The sequence below is a fragment of the Lemur catta genome, chromosome 23, assembly GCF_020740605.2.
Source record: "Lemur catta isolate mLemCat1 chromosome 23, mLemCat1.pri, whole genome shotgun sequence".
Lineage (NCBI taxonomy): Eukaryota > Metazoa > Chordata > Mammalia > Primates > Lemuridae > Lemur > Lemur catta.
Window position 1 is genome coordinate 17,895,048 of NC_059150.1, and position 27,502 is coordinate 17,922,549.

A 27,502-nucleotide genomic window follows, 5' to 3' on the forward strand; every position below is an offset into this window, starting at 1 on the left:
CTTTCCCTCTCCTTGGAATGTCCTGCTCTGTTGCTTGGCCAATCTGAGTCCTCCTCCTATGTCAAGTCCAGGTGGCTCTATGGCCCCGGGAAACCTTGCGTGACATGATCAGTTTTTCTCCTTCCTTCATTAAATGGCAGAGTTCTTAGGTCTTGACTTTGGTGATCTTAACCTTCAGAGGGAGTGAGAGACAGTCATGGTTTTCTACCTCAGGTACCTTCCAGTCAAGATCATGAGGCTGGACTGATTCCATGCAGGCATTAGCGGGAGCAGGGCAGGATGAGCTAAGTGCTGTACAGTAGCTAGAACAGAAGGGCTGTGAGGAGGAGTGTGCTGGAGGTCAGAAGTCCTTCATTCTAGCTCTGCCTCTGTCACCAACTACTGGAGTACCTTTGGGCAATCACTTAGCTTTTAAGCCTTGGTTCTTCATCTGTAAAATGAGGGGTTTGTTCAAGATGCTATGATTCCTTCCAGAGCCTGAGGGATGATGGTGAGAGTACTCATGCTAGACTGAGTGGAGTATAGTGGTTATTTAGTGGGTGTGGAGAGGGGACCACTGGAAAAGCAGTATGTGACGGTGCCCAGAAGGACTGATCCCTGCCAACCACAGGCATGGCGGGGAACCGGGGAGGGGGTGGTTGAAGACCAGTTACCCTGGTATCGTCTAGCATGTCCTTTCTGGAATAAGGTAGACCCCACACCAAATGCAGTGGTCCTCGTCCTTTTTGGCACCAGGGACCAATTTCATGGAAGATAATTTTTACATGGACAGGGATGGGGTGGGGTGGGGTGCAGAGCTCAGGCGGTGATGCACTGCCCATCCCCAGGTCATGGCCTGGAGTTTAGGGACCACAGCAGTAGAGGATAAATGAAGCTTCTTGCACCCTTTTCCCCTTCTGAGATTCCCCTGGCCTCATTCTCAGGGCCGTTTCTGGTGCTTGTCTCTCTTTAAAGAGGGCATCAAGTCACCCATCAGCAAGCCCCGTAGCAGGAGTCAAGGGGTGATGTGCTATAGGGTGCATTTTCTTTAATTCCTTCTTAATTTCATCTACCTTGGCAAATCTGCATGCGGGGGTGGCCGTGGGGGGTGGGTGGTGCCAGAGCAACACGTTGAACTGTGGAGCAACATACTTGCCTCAAGATCAGCATGGGGCCAGCTGCCTCGGCCCCAGGAACATCTGCCTCTCTAGCAACCTGGGCTGTGGTGGCAGGGGACTTCTTTTTAACTTTTTCTAATACCTGTGTTGTTTTCTAACCATAAAACAATACTTAATTACTGCAGGAAAGTTGCAAAGTACAGAAAAGTATAAAAAGAGTTGTGAAAACATCATTTCTACCCCTTCTCCCATAATCATCACTATTTTTCACTGTTTTGACTATGGAAGAGTTTCTCTTAAAATTCACCCATGGCCCAGACCTATTTAAATAAACTAATTTTATTTTGGAAAAAATTGAAAACCTTTTATTATAGAAATTTTCAAGCATACACAAAAGTAGAGAAGAATAGAATATTGAACCCGGTGCTGCCCAAATCCAGCTCCAACCATTACAAGGTGACCTTCTTTAAAGGACCTGTCACCTTCCTGTTGGGCTTCTGGGGTCAGAGTTCAGAAAGGGAGGGGACAAGATAAAGATCACATGGCATCAATACTGGAATTAAGATTCAAGCAAAAAGATTTTATTTTATTATTTATTTTTTTAGATGGCAAACCAGATCCAGGGTAACCAAAAAGGTTTTAAGCACAGCAGGGCCCTGAGCCGGGCCGGTTTTGAGGTGCTCCGTTGCATGGACCTGGCCATGACCGCCCATGTGGCACCTGCTGTTTACTCTTGAGTTGTCTTCCCAGGAGTGTGGGTGGGTTTCCACTAACACGGCGATACCCGTCTGCCCAGTGCCAGTGGTGGTAGCCACACATCTGGGGTGGGGGCCTGTTTGTCCGTGCAGCTTCCTGGCCTGGGTTTCTGACCCTGGTCTCGCCAGCATCGTGCGGCTGCTGGTGGGGGGGTGGCGGAGCTGAGTGCTGTCTTTCTCCGCGACCTCTCTTTGCCAGGCTGCTTCTGCTGCCTTGTCCCACGGGCAAGAGAAGGGAAAGGATAGGTGGTGAAATGGCCAAATGGGAAGTTACTTCTCGAGGCCGTTTTGGATCTGGACTAAGGCGCTGCAGCGTCCTCAGTGACAATCACTGACAGCACGTGCCAGCGGGGAGAAAATGGCTGGCCTTGTTGGTAGCCTAGGCTGGCTGCTCCCGCCGGCTCCTGACCTGAGCTCAGTTAATCATTAATGAAGCCAAAGATCTCTCCTTGAGATGGAGATTTGAGTCCAGCGATTCTCAACCCGAAGCCATTTTGCTGCCCTGGACGCTTGGCAATTCTGGAGAAATTCTTGGTTGTCACAACTGGGGGATCTGGTGGGGAGAGGCCAGGGACGCTGCCGACGCCCAGCAAGAGGACAACCCCCTGCAACACAGCATTTCCTGGCCCCGAATGCCAGGAGTGCCCCAGCGAGGAACCCTGCTGCAGGCCAGCCCGGGTCTTGCCAGCAGGTTCCGCCTCCAGCCTGTGAAGCAGGTGTGGCCCAGAGACCCTCGCACTCAGCCTCCCCACTCAGTCACGGGCGGTGCAGTCTCCCAGCCGGAGCTGCTCTGTGACAGGGACGCACGTATGCGGTGCCTGCCCCGTGTTTTCCATGGAACCCTGTTAGAGACCTGTCTTCAGGAGTGAGGGCCAGGCCCTACCTGCACAGCCTCAGGTCAGGATGTGGGGTCACTTTCCTCTCATTCTCTTCATCCCCACCTTCCTCTCCAATCCTGCTCCTCCCACCCCACCTTCTAGCATCCCCCCAGGCCCCCAGAGATTAATGTGCTAATTGCCATGTGTGCCGTTTACCAGGGAGTAGGTGAGCTCGCCGCCCCCACCCGGGCAGGTTCCCAAAGGAGCGCATTGCCACGATGTCAGGGCTGGTGCCCGCTGAGCACTCCTGCGCAGGTGGGCCGCCACCCCCGAGCTGCTTTCTCTGTCATCACCCTGTCGGGGGCACCTGTGCATGCGTGTCACTTGGGATCGGCAGGTGAGAGAGATGGAGAACAGCCGGTGTGGCAGCCTAGGGGGAGGGATGGGCCAGGAAGGTGTGGGGGAGGGGGAGGGACGTGCATCTGTCCCTTAAATACGAGGACAGTGAGCCTAAGGGAGCACCTGGTGGGTGTTCCACGGTGGGTGTGGAATGAAGAGGCTGGCACTGCCTCACTCTGGGCAGCATCCTGTGCTGGGGAGGGGTGCTGAATTTCCCCTTAGCTCCTCCACAGTAGGGGTCTGGGGGGCGAAGTTTCCACTGTGAGACTGTCCTGGGGCCAGATCTCGCTGGGAGCACTTAGCTCGGCTGTCCCGTGTTCCCGAAGGCAGAGTCACTGGGGAAGATAAAATGCAACAATCCTACAGGAAAGCAGCTGTGGGACTCGAGACTATGTCACAGGAGTGGGGCTAGCGGGGTATAGTGGAGAGGGAATGAAAGGGAGCGATTCTCCCTCTCACAGGGGCAACCTCCCCCCTCACCTCTCCCCCTCCCCGCTCCCCCCTCCCCGCTCCCCCCTCCCGCCGTGAGACCCACACATGTGCGTGTCGAGAAGCCGAGCGCAGCCACAGCCCTGCGGTGAACTGACGACTTCTTCCTGGCTCCCGCTTGGCCTGGCATCGGGGTGCTTGCTGCCTTCAGAATTGTCTGTTGCTCCTTTTTTAATCTCAAAGGACACTTTGATAGTTATTTCTCCTACACTGGACAATTTTAAGGTTTTAATTATGAATCAGAAGGGAACGGAAGCCCTAATCCGCATGAGAAAGATTGCTGTTTCCGCAGTCTTTGGGAAACACGTCCCAGACTCGAGACCAAGTCTGAAGACTACGAGGAAGGAACCATGGAGTCCTCTGCTCACCCACTTCCTGCTGAGGGAGGCTCCCCTTGTCCCGCTGGATGTGTCACTGACCCGTGGACAAGCATGGGAGTGGTGGGGGGGCCACCCGGCCAGGCAGAGTGAACCCGAGGGAGAGGGGTGAGGTGTGGAGAGGGTGTGGCGAGTCTGTTAAGAGGTTTGTGAATAATCTAGGGGGCTGTCAGGCTGTGTTCTCCAGAGGAACCTTTTAAGCTGTCAGTCATCTCTAATTACCCCCAGGGCACGGTGCTGCCAGTGCTCACGTCTTCCCAGCAATTCTTTCTCTCCCTCTTTTCTCCTCCCTCCTGGTTTTCCATCCAGTGGACCCCAACACTGGCCTTCGTGCAGTTCAGAGAAAGCTCCGCAGGTTGAGAGGAGGCTGAGTGAATCGTATTGGTATATTTTTAACCGGAGAATCATCTTATTAAAACTGTGGCCATGTTTGATTAGTTGAACGTCTGTGTGTGCCAGGCCCGTGGTGAGGTGCCATGCATAGAAGTGAGCAGACAGTTAATGTTCCTGCTTAATGTAGGTTAAACCAAAACCCAGGCATTCTCACACAGCACTGAATAAAAAGATACTATTCATTGCTGGCGTTTGATCGAATTGGGAAACGCATTCCAGACTCGAGACCACTTATCCCTACTTTTCGCAAGCTGTGTTCCTCCATGTGTTAGATTTTTTTTAAAGGGTTCCTTAATCAAGAAGTTTATGAAATGATGGTATAAACAAAGTAAATAACGTTCCTTTTTTGCCGTGCTTCTCACAGGCTAAGAAGAAAATATAATTTGCTGTTTCCCAAGTTTCTTTGGTTACAGAAGCCCATTTTCCGCAAAACACATTAACGTCTTACAGATCACCAGCCATGAGAAGAACACGATTTGGGGGCATACTCTTCACTCTACAGCATCCCTCGCAAATAGTCACCCAAGTGAAATTGCTCTGAGCCATCTTCAAACTGTAGCTCAGTTATTTCTGAGACCAAAAATACCTTGACAGTCATCATGTCATCACGGCCATTGCTGATACTGACTAATGTGTATTGGTGACGGAGCCCTGATCTGGGTGTAAACTCAGTTCTTGCTGCCAGGGAGCACTAGGAGGGAGCACTCGCTAAGCCATGGAGTGAACCAGCCCTGTTAGTCTGGGGCCCCACTGGTGGGTGAACCATTGGAGCTAACCAGTCTTACAGAAGGTTTGATTTATAATCACAAATAAAGACGGAACTAGCAACACAAAGATCACTCAATTCATCCTTCAGCCCACAGGAGGCTCAAGTCTCAACTATCTCAGAAAAGTGGCTTCCTTTGTCCATTGAAACCGTCCATGGCACTGGACATCTCTTTCTTGTGCATCTTTCTTCTAATAATCAGGAACAGTTTTCTCTGAGGTCTGGCCCACGTCTTCCCTACTTGCGCGTAACTGACCCGATCAAACCAAAGAGCTAGATCTCACACGCTGAAATTGGCAGGTCCCTGCCTTTGTCCCATCCAGTTCGGAAAGTGATTTTGTTGTTGTTGTTTATTTGTAACGTTTTATTCTGCTGCAGGTGCAATCATCTCTCTCCCAACAGTGTAGGGACAAGACAAAAGGCAGAAGTTTGGTGAAAGGAGGTTGCCTTAGAAGCTATTCTGAATGAGGGACTCTACCACACAGTGATAGCTCCCACGCTCACTAGGGGGCGACGTTCTGTGGACTGACATACTTGGATGGGAGGCAGAGAGAAAATGAGATAATTTGGGAGGGAAAAAAGACAGAGTGTCATAGAAGTCCACAGGCAGCATGAGGACAATGAAAGTTTGATAGTGAACGAGAGGAAGGTAAGTTGCAGGGATGAGAAACACTTTACCGTAGAAATTCTGAGTGACAGACTTGATTTTACTAACGTAGCACATGAGCTTTAGGCTTTTGACTTTTATGGCCTTGTTTCCCCAAGGAATGGGGGATACAGTATCCATTGTGAGTTTCAGATGGGCATTAAAACTTGTGTGTGAGGCGGTAGTGTCGAGGCAAGGGGATTTGAAAGCCCTGCGTATGTGACATGCGATTCAGGGAGACTACTTGGAAAGACTTGGAGGTGTTATCGTGGGGAGGGAAACTGCAGGTGAAGCTTGAGGACTGGTAGCTGAAAGGCACAGCATTAGGGAAGATGCCTTAAAATGCCCCCAACCTCTCTTTCAAGGTTCTAGTAAGGCATCCTGCCAAGAGTTGTTTCTTTTGCCTAAAGCATGTGGTGTAATCCTTCCTCAATCCCTGATTATTCAAGGGACTTGCATCCAATTTGTGATGTAAGAATTCTGAATATGGATTTCTATGCACTTTTCAGTTCACTGTGTGTTAGCATTAAGAGAGAGCTAGTAATCACTCTGCAAATCTAGATTTATTCCTAGTTTTGTCCATATCTTTGCTGGGTCCTGGCATGGGCCAGCTCCGTAGAACTGCACTGTGATGGAAGAAAGCGAGCCAGAGCCCAGGTCAGGGGCTGTGCAGCGTACGGAGGACCCTCATTCATTCCAAGCAGCTCTATCAAGGCCTTGGCCAGCATCCATGGAATAGAGTGATGGCCACAGCCTGCCTTTATCTTTTTGAGAATTTGTCCAATTTAGAGTGCAAAGGCTTAGAACCTGCATCGTCAAACACTGCAAAACCAGCGATTGTTTGCATGACCTCAGAGAAGTATTTGAGCTTTCTGTGTTTAGTTTTCTCATCAGTTAAGTGAGGGTGTTAGAATTTTCCAACTAGGGGTACTACGGTGAAGCTGATGCAGTATCCATCACTGTGTACATGGGAGATCATGAGTTAACCCACAATAATACCAAAGTGGGAGTGGGGAAGGCAATGTTTAGCTGTGTTACGCTGCGCTTCTTGTATTACGCTATGTGTAAAGCTCACCAGGAACTGCCTTGCCTCTGACAGATGGCTTTAAGTATTAAGGGCCTATTTTTCTTTCTTTCAGACCAATGATGCCTTAGGAGCCACCTGGAATTGGCTGTACTTCATCCCCCTCATCATCATTGGATCCTTCTTTGTTCTCAACCTAGTCCTGGGAGTGCTTTCCGGGTAAGCCAGATGTTTCTCTCTCTTAACTTCTTTGCTGACTGATAACTGTAAACTAATGCCTCCTGACTCATGGCAGATTCGTTCATTTAGCCTTCATTTAGAAGACATTTACCGAGCAGCCCCTATGTGCCAAATGCTCTTCTAGATGCTGGGAATGCAGTAGTGAACCGTCATTCTAATCATCTTTATTATTCGTAGGAATTAAGAAATCTTTATGTCAGCACAACACTGAACACAGCATCGAGTGAGAGTTCACTTAACCATCCATCCTTTCATTTGGTAACTCAACAGTCATAAACCTTCCACATCAAACACTGTGCTGGTTGTTAGGGATATAAAATGGAATAAGATACAGGCTTTCTCTCAAACGATTCCTATTCTGTAGTACACTGGGCACCAAGTCCTGTATTTGTGGCTTGAATGAGCTTATACCAATTTGCAATCATTCACTGTCCAGTACCACGGTAAGCATTGCAAGGAGCACACAAGGGCATGGTTCCTCCCTTTAGGAAACATGTTTTGCTGAAAAGACAAATACAGACATTTGGAACAGGAAATAGGAGGATTTTTTTTTTTTTTTTTACTAATATAAGATAAAATAATTTGTTTTGTGGAAAGGACAAATCTATGTAGTCTGAAGTCATCAGAGACGGTTTCATGAAGGATTAGGATTTTGCTCAGGACATAAAATATATAATAGGATAACACAGAATATATGGGAGTGAACATTTCAGGAAGAAGAACATGACACCATAAGCAAAGATGAAGAAATGGGACTTGTTATGGAGTGTGAAGAGATTATAATGTAACATTTTAGAATGGTTAAGACAGAGATATATTTTTACATTTTCCTAAGCAAAACTGAACTTAATTTTTTGTCAGAGTGGCCTAAGTTCTTCAAATGAAAGTTTATCAGGTAGTGTTTCTGTTTGAATGTGGCAGATTAAGCCCAGTTGATCTTTTCTTGAAACTTCACTAACACAGGAAATGAATTTTAGGAAAGTCACAGGACAAGGGGAGGACAAGAGAGATGACAACAGATGAGTGATGCCAACCGGATTTCTGAAGATAGAAAATGGGGACTGACATGGAGGGGGGAAGGAAAGCTGCAATGAGGAATGGCAGAGAAGAACAAGCTGATTGTCCAACAGAGCCCTAGGAAGTATCGGGAACTAGAGACACCTGTTAGGTCTGAGAGCTGTAATGTGTGGTGCTAAAATCCAGAGGATTGTTTGAAAGTCCTTGTAAGGAACATTAGATGCCCTCTCGCTATGTCAGATCTCACCTCCAGACAATGCTGACAGGTATCTGTTCCACCCAACCGCCACCCCAGCAAAAGTTAGGAGACTCAATCTCTGTAGAACAGCGGTCCCCAACCTATTTGGCACCAGGCACCAGTTTCATGGAAGACAGTTTCTCCATGGACCTGGGTGGGCAGGGATGGTTTCAGGATGATACAAGCACATTACATTGATTGTGCAGTCAAACCTTTCTGCTCATGATAATCTGTATTTGCAGCCGCTCCCCAGTGCTAGCGTCACTGCCTCAGCTCCACCTCAGATCATCAGGCATTAGGTTCTCATAAGGAGCGTGCAGCCTAGATCCCTCCCATGTGCAGTTTACAGTAGGGTTCGTGATCCTATGAGAATCTAATGCCTAATGCCATTGCTGATCTGACAGGAGGCGGAGCTTATGTGGTGATTTGAGCAAGGGGGAGTGGCTGTAAATACAGATGAAGCTTGATCACCTACTGCTCACCTCCTGCTCTGTGGCCCAGTTCCTAACAGGCCATGGACAAGTACTAGTCAGCCCAGGGGTTGGGGACCACAGCTGTAGAGGCTGAATCAGAGAAACTTGGAATGGTAACATCAGGTAAACCTGAGGGTGGGATTGATAATGTAGCAAAAACAGGGGGGTCGAATGAAAGTACACAAACTAAATGCCAATTCTCCAGCCCACTTCTACTGCTTGACTCTTAGAAATACAGCAATATGGTAGGAGTTTAGAGGATTCCTCTGTGGGGACACAATCTGTCTTAAAAGACTTAAGATATCTTGGGGAGATCAGAGAAGCAAGTTCCCACCGTATCACCTTCAGTGAGGCTCGCTGTAGTAACTTTCTATGGCTGCCACAAACAAATTACCACAAACTGGGTGTCTTGAAACTGAGAGAAACATTATTCTGTCACAGTTCTGGACGATAGAGGTCCAAAATCTGTCAGGGCCATGCTTCTTCCAGGGGTCCTAGGGGAGAATTTATTTCCTTCCTCTTCCAGCTTCTGGTGGTGCCAGGCATTCCTTGGCTTATAGCTACATCACTCTAGCCTCTGCCTTCGTGCTCATATTGCCTCTTCTGCTTCTTTCTGCCTTGCTCTTAATTGGATTTAGGGTCACCTTAGATAATCCAGGATGATCTCTTCATCTGAAGATCCTTAACTTAATTACATCTGCAAAGATCTTTTTTCCAAATAAGGTCACATTCACAGGTTCTAGGACTTAGGACATGAATATATTTTTCTGTGGGGCCTCTATCCAACCCACAATACTCACCATTTCCTGAGCTCCAAACATGGATAGAGTTTCCAGTAAGTTTCTGTGCCTTGCTCTTAAATAAGAACACACAGCTAGGGATCATCAGCACTGGAGGAAAATGCCCAACACAAAAGGCCAAAAACAAAATAACAAATAGAAAAAAGAAACTTCGTTGACTATTAACAATGCAGGGAGCAGAAGACAACTTTAAAAAACTATTTTTGGTATTAGCATAGATGGAAGAGAAATAATTCCACCTAAAGAATAACGAGTTACTATAAAAAAATTTAGAGGTTAAGCGCTCTTAGAAATTAATGTAAAATGTAATTAAAGTAAATTCACATTAATGACAAATGAAATGTAAAAATGTAATAAAATAAGGAGATAAATGATTGAAATATAAAGTTTATGAGATTGCCTAGAAAGTAGAACCAAAAAAAAATAGGATTGGTCCAACATTTAACTCCTATTATAATAGGAGTGCCATAAAAAATGCAATGAAATGAGAAGGAAGAAATTAACAAAGGAAAATATAAGAAATGTTCCCTGAACCAAAAGATTAACATATTCAGATTAAGTCTGTCAAGACATGTACAAGGATGTTCTTTCCAACATTGTTTCATGGCAGTGGGAAATTGGAGGTAACCTGGGTATCCGTAACTAGGAGATTAGATAGGTAAAATGTTAGATGCATACTATGGCATACTATGTACCATGGACCAATAAACACCGTGTACACATCAAACATAGAATATCTTCAGAACATAAAGTCTAGTGGAAAAAAGGAAACAATGTGATATATTATTTACGTAAAAATACATTTATATAAAACATACAGTTTGTAAAAATATATTCAAATAAAAGATACACATTGACTATATTGTAGTGATAGTTTGTACAGCAGGGAGATAGAAAGTGGGCATGGAGATAAAAGGGAACAAATAAGTTTAATTCATTAATAATGAAAATGCCCACTGAACACTCAACATAAATAATGAAAAGAGGCCTCACAAAGGTTAATCATCATGAAATTTCAGAACTTCAGAGTAAAGAATATTCTGAAAATGTCCAGCAATTGGAAAGGGGGTAGAGTTTACCTACAAAGAACCAGGAATCAGGATAGCATTGGATTTCTCAGTGGCAATATTGAAAAATAGTAACCAAGTTCCTAAAACTTTTGGAAGGAAAATAGTTTCCAAGATAGAATTTTATACCTAGCCCAAATACCAATTATTTTTAAGGATGGGATATAAATATTTTCAGATACCCTTTCTGAAAAACTTACTGGAGAATGTTGAATCACCAAAAATATGGAAGTAATTGAGAAAAGAGAAAAACATGATACTTACTGAAACAAGAGATTTAGTGGAGGAGGGAAGCAGGGGGATTGGTTCCCAGGAAGAAGGGAAGTCTAGGATGACAGCTGTCAGGGACCTGGAGAGCATCTAGCTCAGGTTTGGATAGGATGGCATAGTGGTCTAAAAACATCTGCAAGAAAAAATTGAAGTAATATATTCCTTAATGTGTATTATTGTATTCAGAGGAGCTTTATAGTTTTTCAAAACTATATACAGCCATGTGCTACATAACAATATTTCAGTCAAAAACTTACCCAAATATACAACAGTGGTCCGGTAAGATTATAGTGGAGCTGAAAAATTCCTATGCCATCCTAACGTTGTAGCACAATGCATCACTCACGTTTGTGATGATGTTGGTGTAAACAAACCTGCCCTGCCAGTCATATAAAAGTATAGCACATATAATTATGTACAGTACTTAATTATTGATGATGATAGATGCCTATGTTACTGGTTTATGTAATTATTATTTATTGTTGTTTTGAAATGTATTCCTATTTATTAAAAATTCACTGTAAAACAGGCTCAGGCAGGTCCTTTAGAAGATATTCCAGAAGAAGGAATTGTTATCCTAGGAGATGAGAGATCCATGAATGTTATTGTCCCCTGAAAACCTTTCAGTGGGACAAGATGTGGAGGTAGAAGACAGTGATACTGATGATCCTGACTCTGTATAGACCTAGCTTAATGTGTATGTGTTGGTTTTTAACAAAAAAGTTTAAAACGTAAAAAAAAAAAAAAAAATTTTAAAAGTAGAAAAAGGCTTATAGAATAAGGGTAAAAAGAAAGAAAATATTTTCAATCTACAGCTGAATGATTTGGTTTTTTCATGTTTTAAAACGCATTTTAATACAAGAAAGAAAACACACCAAAATAATAATGGTGATTGTGATTGAGGTCTTGGTACTATAGCTGATTTTTCTCCTGATTTCCAAGTCTATTATAATATGAATAAATTTCTTATGTATTTCTTTCATTTTTTAAACAATTTCAGAATATTATGGGGGTACAAATGATTTGGTTACATGGATTGCTTTTATAGTGCTTGAGTCAAAGTTATAAGTGTGCCCATCACCCAGACAGTGTACTTTATACCCATTAGGTGTAATTTCACCCATCCCTACCTCCCCCTCCCACCTGCAATGATATCCCTAGAGTTTCACTTCCATCTGTGCACATGAGTGCTGATCGGTTAGTTCCAATTTAATAGTGAGTACATGTGGTGTTTGTTTTTGCATTCTTGCAATACTTAGAATGGTTTCCAGTTCCATCCAAATTGTTGCAAAAGTATTAATTCATTTTTTATGGCTGAGTAGTATTCCATAGTGTACATATACCACATTTTATTAATCCACACATGAATTGATGGGCACTCAGGTTGATTCCACATCTTTGCGATTATGAATTGTGCTGCAATAAACATTGTAGTGCAAGTGTCTTTTAGATAAAATGACTTTTCCCTTTGGGTATAAACCCAGTAGTGGGATTGCTGGATCAAATGGTAGGTCTACTTTTAGTTCTTTGAGGAATCTCCGTGCTATTTTCCATAAAGGTTGCACTAGTTTGCAGTCCCACCAACAGTGTGTAAGTGTTCCTTTCTCTCTGCATCTATACTAGCATCTGTTGTTTTGGGACTTTTTGATAAAAGTCATTCTCACTAGGGTTAGACGATATCTCAATATGGTTTTGATTTGAATTTCTCTGATCACTAGTCACGTAAAGCATTTTTTCATATGTTTATGGGCCATTAGTCTATCTTCTTTTGAAAAGCTTCTGTTCATGTTTTTTGCCCACATTTTAATGGGGTGGTTTGATTTTTTTTTCTTGCTGATTTGCTTGCATTCTTGGTAGATTCTGGTTATTAGCCTTTTATCAAATGTATAGCATGCAACTATTCTCTCCCATTCTGTAGGTTGTCTATTTGCTCTGTTGATTGTTTCCTTGGCTATGCAGAAGCTTTTTAATTTAATCAAGTCCCATTTATTTTTGCTATTGCTGTGATTGCCCTTAGGGTCTTCTTCATAAATTCTTTGCCTAGGCTGATATCTAGAAGAGTTTTCCAACATTTTCTACTAGAATTTTTATAGTTTCATGCTGTAGATATAAGTCTGTTATCCATCTTAAATTAATTTTTGTGAGTGGTGAGAGATACGGATCCTGTTTTAATTTCTACATGTAGCTATCTAGTTTTCCCAGCACCATTTATTGAATAGGGATTCTTTTCCCCAGTGTATATTACTGTCTACTTTGTCAAAGATCAAATGGCAAAAGGTGGATGGTTTTATATCTGGGTTCTCTGTTCTCTTCCATTGGTCTATGTATCTATTTTTGTGCCAGTACCATGCTGTTTTGGTTACTATAGCCTTGTGTAGTATAGCATAAAGTCTGGTAAAGTGATGCCTCCACATTTGTTCCTTTTGCTTAAGGTTGCTTTGGCTATCTGGGCTCTTTTCTGGTTCCAAATGAAACATAGAATTACTTTTTCTAGATCTGTGAAAAATTACATTGGTATTTTGATGGGGATTGCATTGAATCTGTAAATTACTTTGAGTACCATGGACATTTTAACAATGTTGATTCTGCTGATCCATGAGCATGATGTATTTTTACATTTGTTTACATCATCTGCAATTTTCTTCCTCAGTGATTCATAGTTCTCTTTGTAGAGATCTTTTACCCCCATGGTTAAATATATTCTTAGGTATTTTATTTTCTTTGTAGCTATTGGGAGAGATATTGAGTCTTTGACTTGATTCTCGGCTTGACTGTTACTGGTATGTAGTAATGCTACTGATTTCTGTGCATTGATTTTGTAGCCTGAGACTTTGCTGAATTTATTAGTTCTAGGAGCCTCTTGGTGGAATCTTTAGGGTTTTCTAGATATATGATCATATCATTAGCTGGGGTTTGCTAGGTATAAGATCTTATCATTAGCATAGAGTGGTAGTTTGACCTCCTTTTTCCCCATTTGGATACCCTTAATTTCCTTTTCTTGCCTGATTGCTCTGGCTAGGACTTCCAGCACTATGTTGAATACAAGTGACAGTGGACATCCTTGTCTTGTTTCAGTTCTGAGTGGGAGTGTTTCCAACTTTTACTCATTCAGTATGATGTTAGCTGTTGGATTGTCATATATGGCTTGTATAATTTTGAAGTGTGTTCCATCTATGCCTATTTTGTTAAGAGTTTTTATCATAAAAGGGTATTGGCTTTTGTCAAATGATTTTCCTTCATCTGTTGAGATGACCATATGATTTTTGTTTTTGTTTCTGTTTATGTGGTGAATCACATTTACGGATTTGCATATGTTGAACCATCCTTGCATCCCTGGGATGAAGCCCACTGGGTCTTGGTGTATTATTATTATTATTATTATTATTATTTTTGATGTGCTGCTGAATTCAGTTTGCTAGAATTTCATTGAAGATTTTTGCATCCATATACATAAGGGATATTAGTCTATAGTTTTTTTGTTGTGTCCTTTCCTGGCTTTGGTATAAAGGTGATACTGGCTTCATAGAATGAGTTGGGGAGGATTCCTTCCTTCTTGATGTTATAGAATAATTTCTGCAGCATAGATATCAATTCTTTGTAGGTCTGATAAAATGTGGCTGTGAAACCATCTGGTCCAGGACTTTTTTGTTGGAAGATATTTCTATTGCTGCTTCAATTTCATTGCTCATAATTAGTCTCTTCAGGAGTTCTATTTCTTCCTATTTGAGCCTTGGAAAGTTGTGTGTGTTTCCAGGAATTTGTACATTTCCTCAGTGTTTTTGAGTTTATGTGCATAGAGATTTTCATAGTATTCACAGATGACATTTTGTATTTCTGTGGTATCAGTTGTAATATCTCTTTTTTCATTTCTGATTGAGCTTTATTTGCGCCATTTCTTTCCTATTTCTGGTTAACCTAGAAAGAGATCTATCAATTTTGTTTATTTTTTCAAAGAACCAACTCTTTGTTTCATTAATCCTCTGTAATTTTTGTTTGTTTTCAGTTTCATTTAGTTCTGCTCTGACCTTATTTCTTTTCTTCTGCTGGATTTGAGATTGGTTTGCTCATCCTTTTCTAGTTCCTTGAGATGAGTTATTAAATTGTTGATTTGTGATCTTTATGTCTTTTCGATGTAGGCATTTAAGACTATGAATTTTCTCCTTAGGACTGCTTTTGCTGAATCCCAGATTTTGATAACTTGTGTCCCTTTGTCAATTAGTTTGAGGAACCTTTTGATTTCCACCTTAATTTCCTTCTTTACCCAATAATCATTCAGCAGTAGGTTGTTTAATTTCCATGACTTTGTGTAAATTGTTTCTGTTGGAGTTTATTTCTAATTTTTTTCCCACTATGGTCTGAGAATGTATATAGTATAATTTCTGGGTTTTTTTTGAGTTTGTTGAGATAGTTTTGTGGCCTAAGATGTGATCAATCTTAGAGAATGTTCCATGTGCTGATGGGAGAAGAATGTATATTCAGTAGTTTTGGGGTGTGTTCTATAAACATATGCTAGGCCCATTTGCTCTAGAGTCCCATTTTTAAGTCCAGTGTTTGTTTATTTTCTGCTTGGAGCATCTGTACAGTTCTTTCAGTGGGGTGTTGAAGTCACCAGCAATTATGATCTTGCTGTTTATCACTTTGTTTAGATCTAGTAAGGTTTGCTTTGTGAATCTGGCTCACCTGTGTTGGGTGCATAAATATTTAGGATTGTTATTTCTTCTTGATGAATTTCTCCCTTTACCATTTTATAATGACCATTTTTGTGTGCCCTTACTATTGTTGATTTGAAGTCTATGTCATCTGATATGAGAATGGCTAAAACTCCTTTCTTTTGATTTCCATTTGCATGGAGTATTTTTTCCCATCCCTTCACCTTGAGTCTGAATCAGTCTTTGTGGAGTAAATATGTTTCCTGCAGACAGAAGATACTTGGCTTGTACTTTTTTATCCATTCAGCCAGCCTATGTCTCTTGAGTGGGGAATTCAAGCTGTTCACGTTTATTGAAAGGATTGATAAGTGGGATGCATTTCTGTTCATCCTGTTGGGTAGAACCCTATTGCTTTGATTTACCTCTTGAGCCATTATTTTATATGGGCTTGGAACTTTAGCTTTTGGGTGATTTTACACTGGTGGGTTTCTATTGTATTGATCGATGTGTAATTCAGATCTGAGTACTTCCTATAGGGCAGGTCTGGTCTTGACAAATTCCCTCAGTGTTTGCTTATCTGAAAAAGTCTTTATTTCTCCCTCATATAAGAAACTTAGTTTTGCAGCATACAAAATTCTAGGCTTGCCATTATTCTGTGTAAGAAGCCTGAAGTGAAGATGGAGCCCCAATCCCTTCTGGTTTGTAAGGTCTTAGTTGAGAAGTCTGCACTTAACCTGATGGATTTTCCTTTGTAAGTTACCTCATGTTGTTGCCTTATGGCTTGGAGGAGTTCATCCTTGTTAACTTTAACCAGTCTGATGACTATGTGTCATGGTGATTGCCTCTTTGCAATGCATCTCCCAGGTGTTCCTTGAACTTCTTGTACCTGGATATCTAAATTTCCAGCAAGGCTAGGGAAGTTTTTCTCAATTATTCCCTCAAAAAGGTTTTCCAACCCTGTGTGTTTTCTTCTTCACCCTCAGGGATGCCTATAATTCTTATGTTTGTCCTCTTTACGTAATACCATATTTCTTGTAGGCGTTGTTCTTTCCTCTTAATTCTCTGTTGCTTATTTAATTTGAGGGTGTTGTCTTCAAGCTCTGAGATTCTTTATTCTGCCTGATCTTGCCTATTCTTAAGACTTTTCACTGAGTTTTGTATTTCCTTGAATGAGTTTTTCATTTCCAGAAGTTCTATTTGTTTTTTTAAAATAATTCAATTTCTTTAGTGAATTTTTCCTTCTTTTCCTGATTTTTTTGTAGTTTCTTTGTGTGTGTTTTCCATTTTCTCTTGTATTTGATTGAGCTTACTTATAATCTGTATTTAGAATTCTTTATCTGTCATTTCAGTATTCTGTTTGGTTGATTTCCATTGCTAGAGAGCTGGTGCTCCCTTTTGGGGGTGACCTTTCCCTCTGATTCTTTGTTCATCCAGAGTTCTTTTGCTGATTCCTTCTCATCTGGAGCAACTGTTGCTTAGTTTTGGATTTTCTTTTATTTAGATAGGGCTTTTTCCCCTCACCTCACTTGTACCGGTGTGTTTGTAGCATGTTGGGTAAGAACCTTTTGACTTTGTTCGTGGGTACTTTGATGGTATTCTAGGTTCTGATAAAGGATGCCTTAGTTATAGATATCCTTGGTGTGGTGGTTTTCACAGTTGCTAGTTGTTTGTAGGCTGTAGGAGTGGTGAGCTATGTGAGTGGGCAGATTCCCTGCCTCTCTTTAATGAGGGAGGATGGAGGTCTTTGAAATCCTTTCTCTTTCCCCAGCCCTGTGGTCATCTTAACAGTGTGAGTTGTATTGGCACATCCAGTTTAATCTCTTTGCCAGTAGGTGGTGCTTTGGGGTGAGAGTCAGCCACACCCTGTATGATTGAGTCAGTAGATGCTGTAAAGGGCGTGCAAACTGACCTCCCTGTCAGTAGGTGGTGCTTGCTGGAAGGAACAAGCTGCAGTGTTGTTTTTGGGTCCTGTGACCAGCTCTAGTCCCTAAGGAGAAGCATTTGAATACTCCAGGTGGTGGGTGGGGCCCTGGAACTTCAGATGAGTCCTTATTCTCTGCCATAGGAGAGGTGGCTGGGTGAGGGTGGGTTGGGTGAGGCTGCCCTCAGCCTCTACAAAAGCTGGCAAAGTATCTGTTTCAGCAGGGGTCAAAGGGTCGGCTCCCAACTTCCAGGCAAAGCTACCAGGGAAGGGCTGAAGTAGCCCCACCCAACCAGCAAGTCTGCTTTGGAGATGGGGCTGAGATTCACAATCTTCAGTTTGGAGTGGGCCTCACTCCTCTCCCCTCACTCCTATTCCACGGTTTCTCTTGGGCCTCTGGCAGCAGGCAGGAGCTCAAGCCAGCCGGGCTTCCCCATGACTGTGATGCAGGCTGGGAAGTTCCCTGCCCAGGATCTTGGCCTGGACTGAGAGCACAGCCCCCCTGTGGGGAGGGATGCCCTGCAGGCACAGCACAGTTAGGACCCTCACTGCACTCTCACCCCTGATCTGCCCAGGCTCCCTCACCTCCTGAGACTAATTCACAAATCTCCCCTTCTTGCCCTTGAGCAGCACAGTTGAGACCTGGGGGTACAGGATCTGGCCTGTGGGCCCATCCCCAGGTCCCCAAAGATCAATCCCTGACCATGCCAGGGGGAAGTGTGCTGGTCCCAAGTTGCCCATGGGGTGCCCAAGTAGGTTTGATGTGCTTCTGCCCTGGGGTGTTCCCCACTCTGATGGAGTCACCATGCAAGCAGCACCAGGGAGGCCCAGCAGGCAGGCAGGGAGCTCACAGTCCAAGTACCCCTCAGTCCACTGCAGGACCCCGGGAGGAAAGGTCTGATCCCCATTCTCGGTGAAAGCCTTGGTGTGATGGCTCAATTGTCTCTCTTGGCAGCATGGGTAGGGCAGGGGGAATGGGAGAAAAACAGTGTGAATGGAGGAAAGCTAGCGCTCTGGTTGTGTCTGTCCCTCACTCTGGGAGGCTGCCCACCCAGAATGTCCAGGCACTGGAGTCACGCAGATCATCTGGGACCCACTGGACCCTGTGGCTCCTGCATTCTGGGCCGGAGTTGGGAAATGTCTGTGTGGGGACGAGTGAGACGAGACCTGAGAAGTTGAAGCCCCCTGGGGAAGTCAAAGGTGCATGGTGGGTAGACAAGCAATATGGTGCCTGCCATCCCGGCTCGGGTCTGTGGAGACAGCAGGCACCCCAGCGGGGCGGTCCCACAAGGCTTCCAGCTCACTGGTGGCAGCAGTCTCTGGGCTAGTGTGGGCAGAAAGTCTCCAGCAGTTGGGGAACTTGCCAACTGTCAGAGATGTGAGGAGTGGGGGGAGAAACAAACTGCTCCACTTACCCTTCTCAGTGGACTCCAAGCCTCTCAGCGGTTGATCTCTGCTGATACCTTGCTCCTTCCTGTTCTGCTCCACAACTTCCCATAGAGTCTTCTGAAGGTTCTGGCACCCTCCCCTCAGATCCACACCAAATCTGTTTGTCTGTTCATTTTTCTCTTTCATCTAAAACTCCTTCCTGAGATACTCTGGCAGCTGGTCTTTTTGGTCAGCTATCTTGCCTGTTTTCCCTGTTTTCGTTTTTTTAAGATGGGGTCTTGATACATTGCCCAGGCTGGTCTCAACCTCCTGGGCTTAAGCGATCCTCCTGCCAGAGCCTCCTGAGTAGCTGGGACTCCAGGCATGAGCCACTGTGCCCAGCTACAGAGTATGTTTTAAGCTTAGTGTTATTATAGAAAAGTCCATAAGTTAAAACAAGTTTTAAAAGTTTATAAAGTAAAAAAGTTACCGTAAGCTAAGGTTAATTTACTATTGAAGAAAGAAAAATATTTTTAATAAATTTAGTGTAGCCTAAGTATACAGTGTTGATAAAATCTGCAGTGGTGTATAGTAATGTCCTAGGCCTTCACATTTACTCACCACTCACTGACTCACCCTTAGCAACTTCTAGTCTTGCAAGCTCCTTTCATGGTAAGTACCCTTATGCAGATGTACAATATTTTTATCTTTTATACCATATTTTTACCATATCTTTTCTATGTTTAGATATGTTTAGATACACAAATACTTACCATTGTGTTACAGTTGCCCACAGTATTCAGTACAGTAACACACCATACAGGTTTGTAGCCTAAGACCAACAGGCTACACTGCATAGCCTAGGTGTGTAGTGGGCTATACCATCCAGGTTTGTGTAATTATATTCTGTGATCTCATAATGATAAAATAGCCAAACATGGTATTTCTTATAACATATCCCTATCATTAAGCGATGCATAACTTCATATGAATATGTAATATATGTATGTATTTGTACACACACCAATCCAAGCATTCAATTCCATGAAATAAAAAAGGGTCACCACTAAAGAAATATACGCATAGTAATTCCTCTACGCAGCTTAGCCGTCAACTGGATTTACATGGTCGATGCTGAGCTCTGAAAAGAGCCCCTCATGGGGCTAAAATTGCCTGAGAGGCTGGGGGAGGCTGAGTGTAGACAGGGGAAGGGGATGTCAGAGTAAAATCTTAGGTTCCGCAGCAAGGAAGTCTTTAAGCAATATCTAAAATTGAAAGATAAAGAAACGGTAGTGTTTTAAGTGTAATATTTAGAAATCTGGAAGTGAGCAGCAGAAGGAACAGGTGAAAGAGTCGAAAGTGTTTGCCTCTGGGGAGTGAGAGTCAGGGATCAGCAGAGGTGAGGCGGAGGGCTGCGATTTTTTCATTATAAGTCTTTCAAAATTATTTGACTTCTTAAACTCTACATGTATTACTTTGAGAAAATAGAAATTAAATTTTAAAGTGCAAATATTGCAGGCACAGAAACGTGTAGGACGAACGGAGTATGTAAGAATATTCATCTAGCATCTGTGGGGGGCAGAGATTGGTACCGGAGAGAGCAGATTCAGTCGATTGCAGAGGAAGCGACTGCTCTGGTCCAACTCCTGCGACCCGGAGCCTGCGGTGGTGACTTGTGAACTGGTCGTGAAGGAGAAACCAAAGACGTCGTGAGGGAGGAAGAACTTTAATAGTGCATATCTTGAGTGCAGAGTCTACAGACGTAATAGGATTTCTTTGTAGGATATTTACTCATTCAGGGAGTGTTTATTGACATTCTTTGTTGTGCCCAAGCGCTGCTCTAGGGAACTCTCCGTGTCGCCTGTACCCACGACTCCAGTGCGCTCCCGCAGTGACTCTGCCCATGGGAGAGGCCCAACCAGACTTCCTTCATGGGTTTCTACCGAGGGGAGAATCTCTAGTTTGTCATTTTGTCTTTAATAAGATATTAACTACTAAATGTTCCTTTATCCTTACTCATTTCCTAAGTGTGTCCATATTTTAGTTTGGGAAATTTAAGACAGATGCTTAGTATTTGAGGAGAGAGAAAGGCAGGTGCTGTGCTCGTACCAGTCGGTGGGGTTCTGGACGAGGCCCCAGCACGGGTTCAGGGTGTGTCTTAGAGCTGGCGCCACTGGGCAGTGCCTTGCGTCTAACCACATGGACTCGCTCCGGTTTGGAATTGGATCTTTCCATTGTCTTCCTTTTCTGGGTGGGAAAGAATGGCACATTGGAAGAAGCATGGGCTTTAGCGTCTGATATTCCTGGGTGGGAAGCCTAACCCTGAAGGAAGCCACTTATTGGCACTGTGCATTTGGACAGGTGACTCAGAGCCCGCTTCCCCCTCTGTAAATGGAATGGCGGTGTCTCTCCTAGTGGCAAAGCCTCACCAGGGTCCGGCGTGGCATAGCCCTTAGCTCTTACTAGCTGCCTATGTCCTTTGATGATGTCCACATGCGTTTTCACAGCCCACGAGGCCCAGGTGGCTGTCATGCGCACAGCAGCCTGTGGAGGTTTGGCTTGAGTCAGCTGGGGGGCCATCGGCTCCTCTCCAACGTGAAGATGGCCTGAGGTTAGAAGATGTCACGGAACTGGGATGGCAGATGCCTCCTTGGCACTTCTGGAGATGTCTAGGAAGTGACAACAGCAGCTGGTAACAGCTGGTATGAATAAATTTTGACATTTAAAGGCGTGTTAACAATAAGGGCCTTTATAGACTGGGACAGAAATATTTCTTTTTCATATTCTGATGCTCATCACATCTGGGAGGGGTTTCCTGGTGTCTGCAGAGGGTCCAGCATCAGCTGGCCTTGTGTGTAGACCTTGGGTTCGCTCTTCTGCCTGGTTGGCTCTCACGTGCCCCTGGGGAGGCGGCGGCTTTCTCCTTGGACTGGGGCTTTGCTTGGGATTGTACTCACGCGCTGCCTGGGGCAGCTCGGAAAGTTTCATCCCCAGGGCACAGGTTTCCTGTGACCTGCAGGCAGTTTGAATGTTCCGTACCAAAGCTGTTCCTGGAGCAGAGAGAGACAGCAGTGGGAGGGGGGATGCACAGGCCCCCACGTTCAGGGGGCACGTGAGGGGGAGAGTCCCAGTGAGAGGGCCCCGCAGCCTACACTGGAGCTCGGGGACCATCGGGTGCCGAGTGTGGAAATGACCAAGGCACCGTCTCAGGGGCACGGGCGTTGGTGGGAGGAAGGCTGCGTGGCATGTTTGTCAGCTTCCTATTTAAAGAGGAAGTAGGGATAGAAGTACTTTAGTGTTTTTACTTGTCTCTGAGGAAATGGGATTTGATGAAAACCAGTAGCTTAGGCTTGAAGAGAAGCAGAGCTTCCTGTCTCCATGGAAACAAACCAGGGCTGCATAAGCACATCCTGAGCACTGGCAGGGGCTACAGGACCAAAGGCTCACATGATCGGAACATGACCCTAAGCTGTCCCACTGTCTCCTGCCACTGCTCCCAGGGCTTTTGGAGGGGGTGGTGGTGGTAGGGATGACGGAGCAGTTGAGCTGCCTCCAAACTGGGGCAGGGACAGTCAGGCCAGGGACTTGCTTACATCTGCACATGGGGGCAATGTGAAGGCTCATGTATGAAAAACTTGCCATCGTTTTCCAAGCACCTTTGCTTCCATCGTTCTGGGTGTTCTTTGCAACTGCTCTGCAGTAGGTAGACAGGGTGTGTGTTTGGATATGAGAAGAGGGCGGTTTACAGATGCTAGCCTCCAACTACTCACTGGCAGAGGTGGGGACAGGGGTTATAATTTCTCAGCTTCTGGTTAGGTGCTTATTTTATTATACCAGGTGGCCTCCGTGCAGGGACATGGCACCCACGGTGGCACAACTAGAGAAAGGTTGCCAAGGGTTAGCCTAGAATATCATCCTGACGACACAGATATATTAGTGCAAGTTTTAATCCGTACATGCACACACTTATTCGCACACACTGATCTTCACACATACAACATGGCCTGGCACACACTGAGTGGAAGGCACAGAGACCCGCTGTCAAGGTCCTATTGCCCTGAAGACTAATGGGAAGAGGCGAACTGTCCGTGTAGAGGAGGAGTTCTTTTGGTTGCATTTCCTCAATGAGTAGGAGTGGCTCCCACGATAAGCAAAATGACTGTTGTCTGTCTTGCCACCGACTCATTTGCTGGCTGGGCTTGATGATTCAGTGCCAGTCAGCAAATGCTTACTGAGTGCTCTGCAAAAGACACCTTGCTGGACTCCTAGGTTACAAAGATGAATAAAACAAGGAAGTTGTAGACTAATTAAGGAAATGATTCAAAATACATGTAATGGGGTCTAAGTTCAAATGGTGTAGAATTCTAGTCCCGTCAAAATCTATTAAGATTCATGTAGGTGGGTCGCATATTTTGGGTAATGACTATCTTGTAAAGCGTTGTTGAGGATACAAAGGTGAGTAAGGCCTAAGTCTTGGCCATAAGGAGCAGACTAACAAAGATGATACCTGCAGTGTTAAACCTTGCGTTTCCTGACATACCTGCCATTGCATGTTAGGAGGTAACACCTGTGTGTTCCCCAGGCCTAATTTAAGACAGGAATGGTTGTTGGTCATAAGAAGGGAATTATTCATGCCCAGCTTAGCGATCCAGGTGAGATCTCTGAGGGGTGTCGTAGGTATTAGGTTGACATGTGTCTGATTCTCCCAAGGCAGGCTGACATCGAAGGTGACTGGTTGAGATATGTGTGTGGGTGAACTGCATGGTAATTCTCCTGCTGCGATTCTGACACTGGATTCAAACAGTAAAAATTCGTCATTGACCCAGACGAGAGTTACTAAGTACTTGCTGTGTGTCACCTGATGCTGCAGCTGGGGATACCAGATCAGACGAGGACAGAGAGCTGCTACCCTTGAGGAGCTTATAGTCTAGATACAGACAGCAACAGGGTGGCATTTAAATTGGAAGGGAGCAAGGGTCAAATAAGGCGAACTGGAGGAGGTGATGCAAGCGTGTGCTTGTGAAGAGTGCGCGACGGTTAGCTAGAAGGGAGGAGGACATTCCTGCAGGGGACGGCAGGTTGGGAGTCGAGGAAGATAAAAGGCCCTGGTGCAGAGCCGGCATGAAGCAGTGGTGGGGAGGAGGGGACGAGGCTGGAGGCACAGGCAGAGGCTCACCTTGAAGGGCCTCTTGGGCTCAGCTGATAACGTTAAACCCGATCCCAGAAGCTTGTGGGAGGCTCCGAAGCAGTAGGATAGGCAGGTGGCTGGATCTGCATGTGAAGATGCTCGCCCTGGAGAAGCAAGCGTAGAGGCAGGGAGGCGCTGGAGAGTGCTGATCCGGGAACAGAAGCAGCACAGCAATTCTGTGGGGTGGCGTGGAGGGGACAGGACAGATCCAGGAGGTGTTGGCGGGGTGGGCTCTTCGGTATCACTGTCTTTTATAGACAGGGTGACTGTGACTGGGAGGCTGACAATTTGCTGAACAAACATACCTAGTAAGCAGGAGGTTCAGATTTGAACCCAGGTCTGCGAGGCCTAAACACCTGCGCTCTTAGATCCTCCGTGTAGTTTAAACGTGGGTTATGGAAGGAGATCGTCTGGCATCAGGGACAGCAGAACTCGGTGAACATGGAGAGGCCCTCGGTGGCAGCCATGGCAGCTTCCCGGCCCTGCAGACAGATTTCCTGCTGTAGTACCCGGTATAGTTACCAGAGCAGAGTGTTCATAGTTCCTCCTTTGACTAGAAGGACGCTTTTCCGGGTGTGTCGTGTGACTGGGCAGCGGGGAGGGTCACACAGAAAGGGAGTTTGTCAAAAGAGTCTGCGTTTCCCCGAGACGCTGCTTTGTATATACAGTTGTCAAAACTGTATCTTCCAGTGTGATAAAAATTATTTGAGGAAGTCAGGACTCCAGGTGTAATTTGCTCCTGGCCTCCTTGCTGCGACTGAAGAAACTCGACTAGAGATGAAACGATTGCTCAGGTCGTACGCTGCTATTTAGTGTCAGGTCTTGGTAGAACTACATCCCCTGGCTCCCTGTCTGGGTGACGTAGGGATAGCCTTGCAGTAAAATCCAGGCTCAGTGGACAGTGTTTCTGGGTTTGGATTCTGTTCCTGTCACTTGGAGCTGTGTGATATCAGGTAAATCACTTCACTTTTCTATACCTTCAGTTACCCAGGTGCAAATAAGGATATGAGTATCCACCATATAGGATTACTGGGGAAATGAAATCAGAGCGTGCATGTTAAGTGTTTAGGATCTGGGAGATTGTAAATCCCTAATAAAGGTTGGCTCAGTAGAACCTGGCTTACGCCTCTGCAGGCGGGGCTGGGGAGGAGCCGTTCATCTGACATGCCTGGTGTTCCTGTCGAGGCAATTAGCATGAGCTCAGATGTTTTCAGATGGCACTGGCAGGGCTGACCGTCCATGGCATCTGACAGGGAGCAGCAAAGATAGACTGTGCCCTGTGCCCCACGTGGCCGTCAACTTGGACACGCCACCTTTTGCAGTTCCTTGGAGACCCCTGGCCTTCCTGCCCCCCTTTCTGCTTGTGTGGCCTGGAGTGAGCCTGCCCGAGCTTTCTTTGTTAAATTCCTGCTCATCCCTTGCAGCTGTCTCAACTTTGACTTCCTTCATGAGATCTTTTTGTGTCCATACCTCACTCTCATTTTGCAATTTCGATTAAAATGTGTCTCCCACACGCATAGCAAGATGCACCTGTTTGTTATGGAATCTATTACTCATGGTAACATTATAGAATTCTGTTACAGAATTTAATAATAACACTACAGGTAAGAGCTGACATTTATTGAAAGCGTGTCATCTGCCCAATACCGTCCTTAAATACCTAACATACATTAATTCAATTAATCTCCATAACAACCTCATGAGTCAGGTACTATTGTTAACCTCATTTTTTAAATGAGGAAATGGAGGCTGAGAGTATTTAAGTCTTGCCTGTTAGCAAGGGGCAGCGCTCCCTTGCTTCCCCCAGGGTTTACGTTCCTTGCACTGGAGTTACAGATGTCTCTGTCTCTGTTAGGTTTTGTTTCTTATGCCAGAGACCTCTTTCTAAATAGCTGGATCTCTCCTAGGTCTGGGTGCCTTGTATTTGTGCTCAAGAAGTGATTGCTGCACTGAGGGCCAACTGAGTAACACCAGGAGCCTCTTAGGAGATGGGGAATAGTATCACAGAGAAGTGAGGAAGAGGCTGACCTCGTAAAGTCAGCAGCATAACGGCTGGAATTGGAGATCCCAGTAAAAGCCCCAGAGAAGCTTTTTCCCTGCGGAGTGATGCGCCTGCCTGCAGCTTACAGGCATTACAGACACGTAATTGTTACAGGCTGAACATATGGCTGTTGGTCTTTGTTTTTTCTTCTAGTTAATTTCTCATGCCCTTTGCCCATTTTCCTAGTGGCATGTTTATCTCTATCATATGAGCTTAAAAGATCTATTTGTACAGTAAGGATATTAACTCTTTTACGTCATATGTGGCAGATGTTTCGGGAATAATCACGGTCAAAGGTTAGTTAAAGCTGTTATCCTGTTGGGAATTGTGGGCAACTAAGCTGTTGGAAGCATAAAAAGAGGAAACAGTTACTCTTTTTTACTTTAGAGCATTTCATTTAGAAAGCATTTCATGTGTGCTCATTTGTTTGATTCTCACAATGATCCTATGAAGTTTATTATTATTATTTTACAAATAGGATTGTAGCTCAAAGTGAGCAAGGAACATACCCTAAATCATAAATCTAAAAGTGTGATTTTCTGACTCTCAGTCCTGTTCCCCTGGTACACAAAGCACTGCTTCCCCTTATGGAGTATCTTGGAGGCTTCTCCTTTATGCAAAACAAAGATGTGATTTACGTGCATGTCCCAGCACAAAAACGAAGTGCTCTTTTGAGTTTATTAACTTAAAATATACTGTTGAGTACCTGCTAGGTGTCAAACACTATTCTAGTTGGTGGGGATCAAAAATCCTTCCCTTATGGAGCTTCCAGTCGTATGCTGCACATGTAATCTATATTTTATATGATATCACTCCCCATTTTAGGACTTACTAATAGTAAGAGGTATAACAACCAATACCCCAGAATTGCTCAGTGTCTGTAACGCTACGGGCTGAGACTGTGAATGTGAAATGCTGCTTTGGGGAGGAAAAGGCTCTAGTGCTCTTCTATTGATAAAAATTCTGTCCCCTTTCAAAAATTAAGCTCTAGTGTTCTCTTGTTCTAACCTACTTTGGGGAGCAAGGGCTGTGTCAGGGTAGGTTCTAGGGGCTCAGCCAAGGTGGGAGGATCCTTGGCTGATGCAGTTGGGGTGCGGAGGGGAAGTCACATCTGGGAGAAGCCAACAAATCATATCCAGAAGGCTGGATCTGAGAGGCAGGGTCAGATGTTGTGGGAAAAGGAGTAATCAGTGGGTAGGACAATTGAAATAAATAATCAAAAGAAGGGTACTGTTTTACAAGGATTTATGCTTTTTATACCGAAACTTGAATGCTTTGCTTGGGACTCCATTAGGTGTTTTTTCTGGTAACAAAGACAACAGCCAAATGTAAAAATGCTTTCCATTCTTTGTTGAAGAATTTTTCATACATGGAATTTCTAGTTGGTGAAGTTCTTAGGTTACTTGAAACAATCCTGTTACCTTTTCAGCCATGCTTTTAACTACTTTGTCATAGGTTCATCTTAT

At 44.5% G+C, this 27,502-nt stretch overlaps 1 protein-coding gene across 3 annotated transcripts in view; it reads left to right on the top strand.

The window, feature by feature from the left end:
* CACNA1E (calcium voltage-gated channel subunit alpha1 E) overlaps positions 1-27,502 on the top strand; it is a 312,817-nt gene that overhangs the window by 155,410 nt on the left and 129,905 nt on the right. For all 3 annotated transcript variants that reach the window (XM_045536358.1, XM_045536356.1, XM_045536357.1), the window contains exon 7: positions 6,880-6,983. In XM_045536358.1, coding sequence (XP_045392314.1) covers positions 6,880-6,983 — 104 coding nt within the window. The remainder of the gene's footprint in view (positions 1-6,879; positions 6,984-27,502) is intronic.